General features: G+C 33.3%; 1 protein-coding gene across 1 annotated transcript; it reads left to right on the top strand.

Annotated features, from left to right (window-relative positions):
- Positions 1–300: 300 nt before the first annotated feature.
- LOC118052724 (MYB-like transcription factor EOBII) lies at positions 301–3,029 on the top strand. Its single transcript, XM_035063754.2, has 3 exons — positions 301–436; positions 888–1,017; positions 2,723–3,029. Exons 1-3 carry the CDS (start codon positions 301–303, stop codon positions 3,027–3,029), a joined length of 573 nt encoding a protein of 190 aa, XP_034919645.1.
- The last annotated feature ends 1,123 nt before the right edge of the window (positions 3,030–4,152 follow it).

Raw genomic sequence — 4,152 nt, 5'->3', positions numbered from 1 at the left:
TATATATATATATATATAGAAAAAAAATTTAAAATTTTTCTACCTCATTTTTAAAAATACAAAAACAAAAAATACCAAGAACATACTTATATCAACGGATCTCATCTGTGACACAGATTAATGTCGATTACCAGCTAGATAATATTATATTATCTTAGATTTCCTCTACAAAAACCCATAGCAACCCTCCTTATCTCATTATATCACTCTCTCCCCTCCCCCTCCCCCTCCCCCTCCCCCTCTCTCTTTCTCTTTCAAACCTTTTCTACTTCTCTCTCTCTCCCTCTCCAAGAGAAAGAAATGGATAAAAGTCCATGCAACTCTCAGGATGTTGAAGTGAGAAAAGGGCCATGGACCTTGGAAGAAGACTTGATCTTAACCAACTACATCGCGAACCATGGTGAAGGTGTATGGAACTCGCTTGCAAAAGCTGCAGGTAATCTATTGCACCATTTCTTCTCTGTCAGCCTTTTTTCCTTGTGAAAATGAGATCATAATTTTATCAAGAGTAATAAAAAAAAAAATTACACAAGATGGTCAGAAAATGGCTATCTAAAACGACAGAAAAGATTCAATTGAAAAAATAAAAAACACAATGATCAGGAAGAGAGAAAACTGATGAGGCAAGCAGAACAAAAACCAGAAAAAGATAGGGGCAGTAAGTAGGGAAGATGAAGGAGCACAACGATAAATTTTGCAAATGTTTCTAACTGAAAAAATTGTACTATAAGGAATTACCATGATATTGTAAGATAGGGCCAACCACAATAAACTTGTATGATCAGTACGTTGCACCAATATTTCTAATATTATCATCCAAAATTATTTTTGTTATTATATTGGTCAGCAAGCAACACAAGCTATCTTTTTGTTTGATTACCTTGTAGGTCTGAAACGTACCGGAAAGAGTTGCAGGCTCCGTTGGCTCAACTACTTGCGGCCTGACCTTCGAAGAGGGAATATTACTCCTGAAGAACAGCTCTTGATCATGGAGCTGCATGCTAAGTTGGGAAACAGGTTCAAGAAATATATGCATATATATGTGTGTGTGGCTTTACTTACTTTTCCTTTCTCCACCATGCTCTAGCAGTAAAAAAGTATTGCATTGTATGTTTGTCGATACTGGAAGACGTAGAAGAGATTCAATTCCCTGATTTCTTAGCTATACTTGTTATCGAGGAAAGCACCGTTCTTAAAGTCCCTAGTTTCTTCGGACAGCCTCAATGTACATGAGGAGGAGAAATAAATGTTGCTAGCTAGGTAGGGTCTGAGCTGTTCCTAGCAAGAATTTGAATTCAACACATGGGGATTTACAACATGTGGCTAGCAAAACTTTTCAGCTTTAAAATATTCTCTAATTTTAGTTGTTATATGATAAGATGGAGCTGGGGGATCATCACTTTTTAATGAAATCTAGCAAACATATATATATATGGAAAATCATCAAATTAATCAGCTCTTGAAGGTCAAGAAGACCAAAGTATTTGAAGAGATCACGCACGATTTTTTCTTCTTTTATATATCAAATCCCTGACCCCAAAACTATAACAACAACATATATATATGTATATATTTCACCCAAGATAGTCACCAAAATCATTAGGAGATTGCGGCTACTTGTGTGCTGGATGCATGAAGGATGATGGATCCCCGCTCAACGGTGTAAAAGTATTACTCAAAAAATAAAAAGGTAATTTTTTTTTCTCTCTTCAACACGCACAAAAAAGGAGTCTTTCACACCGAGGGTAATCGGGTCCGAAGTCCTGAAAGGGTTCTAAAAATATATCAGAATCTAATATTAAAGCTATATTTTTTATACTGGCCACTTGTGGGCAACGTGAATGAAATCCATACAGAATTGGCAACAAAAGTTTCTGGTTTCTTATTTTCTATATATTTGAAGGTTTTTTTTTCTTCCAAGTTGTCATATGGGAATCCCTCCTTTTCCGAGAAAGAGAAGCTGTTTTGAATGGATTGACGTAGACATTAACCATATTGTTCTAACTCTTTTTTTTCTGGTAAATTGTTTATTTCCTTTTATTGTCTGGTTTTTTTACTGTGGTTGTAGGTACTGTATATGTGATTGCGAGTTTGATATATTTTCTACTCAAAATTGTTGGATATCACTACATATTTGTATGGATTTTTTTTTTTTTTTGGTTTTTTTAACATTTCCTCTATGAATGATTAGAGATCTAAACACTTATAAAAGCATAGAAACTTCAAATTAAATCTTTGGCTTTTGATGTACAAATGCCTTTTCCATTGCAGATTCTGATTTGTAAAACCTTTTTTTTCTAGAAAATGTAGTGCGAAGATTTCCTACCACTGTAATTCCGCATCTCAAAAGTCAGCCATCCTGTAAATCTAACACATTCAACAATTCATGGGTCTGGTAATTATTATTTACACCAACTATTCCTCTACCATTTCATATGAACTTTAGCTCAAGGGAGAGGGGACCTCACAAAGCTATCTTGGTTTAATTGTGAGATTTATGCGTCTTGTCCCTGAAAGAAAACAAAATGTGGTGTCTTGTGTGGTCATGTCAATAGTCTTATAATGTCATCTGTTTACATATATACTGGTCGAACAATTTCTGGAAACAAGTTCGTCCTCACACTTGATTTCTTGAGCTTTTTTTTTTCAAATTCTTCCTCAAACATGGATCATATGCATATCATAAAAGAACTGACCGGAAGGAAATTCTTGGCACGTGTAGGTGGTCGAAAATTGCAAAGCATCTTCCAGGGAGGACCGACAACGAGATAAAGAATTACTGGAGAACTAGAATCAAGAAGCATACTAAGCAAACTGAACCATTTGCGGCGGGGAGTTCTGAGACTAATGAACATGGGAGCAGTACTTGCCAAGTTTCCAGCGCAACCGACCAAATGGAGACGTATTGTCCGCCATTATATCAAGGAGACGTGGGGGCTTTTTCTGGTGGGAATATACCTCAAGAACTGAACGAAAACTATTGGAGCATGGAGGATCTCTGGTCCATGCAACTGCTTAATGGCGATTAAATATATGTAAACATCTCGGGTTGATCCTATTTTGGATCAATATTTAGGTTTGTCTATAGTTACCTCTCCGTAGTATTCTCTATACGCTAAAACTCATTATGCATTTACGCACGGTTTGTCATATATATACATATATATAGTATGCTATAAATACTTTGCATCCCTTTATATATATTTCATGGCAAATGATCTTGACAGCTTTCGGTTACCTTGTTATATATATATATATATATATATATATATATATATATATATATATATATATATTATATATATATATATATATATATATCAATTTGAATCTTTTAGCTAATAGTCTTCAACTAACATTAAGGCTATCATAGAGAAAGATCGATATGCTAATCTCTTCCATAACTCACAAAAAAATAAAATAAAATTAGTGTAATGTACCGCATTTATCGCGATAAGATCAATATTTTTAAAATGTAAAAGTGAATGTTAAGAACGTAAAGAGCTTTTTTTGACAATATCATTAAATATGGCTAAGTGGGTTGATTTTATGGATCTAAAAGTAACCTAAATGACCGGTAAAAACATGATTTAAATTTTAAAAAAATTTAAGATGATAGTTTTTTTTTAAAAAAAATCAAGATAATGACGTGAATCAGGTGGGTGAAATTCAATTGGTGGGTAACCCATTAAACCTGTGAATAAGGTAACTTAGGTTAGCATGCCAAACACGTGAATCAAGTTATAGACTTCACTAAGATTATAGCTTTTTTTAAAACTATTTTTTATTTAACTATATGATACTAAAAATAGACAATCACAAAATTGAATACCAACCTTATAGAAAATGAAATGAAACCAATTATAAAAATTAAATTTTCAATTAACTAGATATCTATAAATGAAATAAAAAAAAAAAAGTTAAACAAGTCAGACCCGTGAACCATGTCAACCAGCCAAATCTATGAAGAGATCCATGTACTTTATAAAGTTTAATAACATGGAACTATATTAGAAAAAATAGACGATATATAACAAAGTCAGGTTCAATGAAAAAGAAAAAAGAAATACCATATTAAACCCATAAACTGAAGCAACTTGAATTACTTTGATAAACCTGCAAACCACTTTGACCCTATAAAAAAGCAAAAAT

Source organism: Populus alba, chromosome 16 (assembly GCF_005239225.2).
Source record: "Populus alba chromosome 16, ASM523922v2, whole genome shotgun sequence".
NCBI lineage: Eukaryota > Viridiplantae > Streptophyta > Magnoliopsida > Malpighiales > Salicaceae > Populus > Populus alba.
This window is presented reverse-complemented; position numbering and strand designations above follow the sequence as displayed.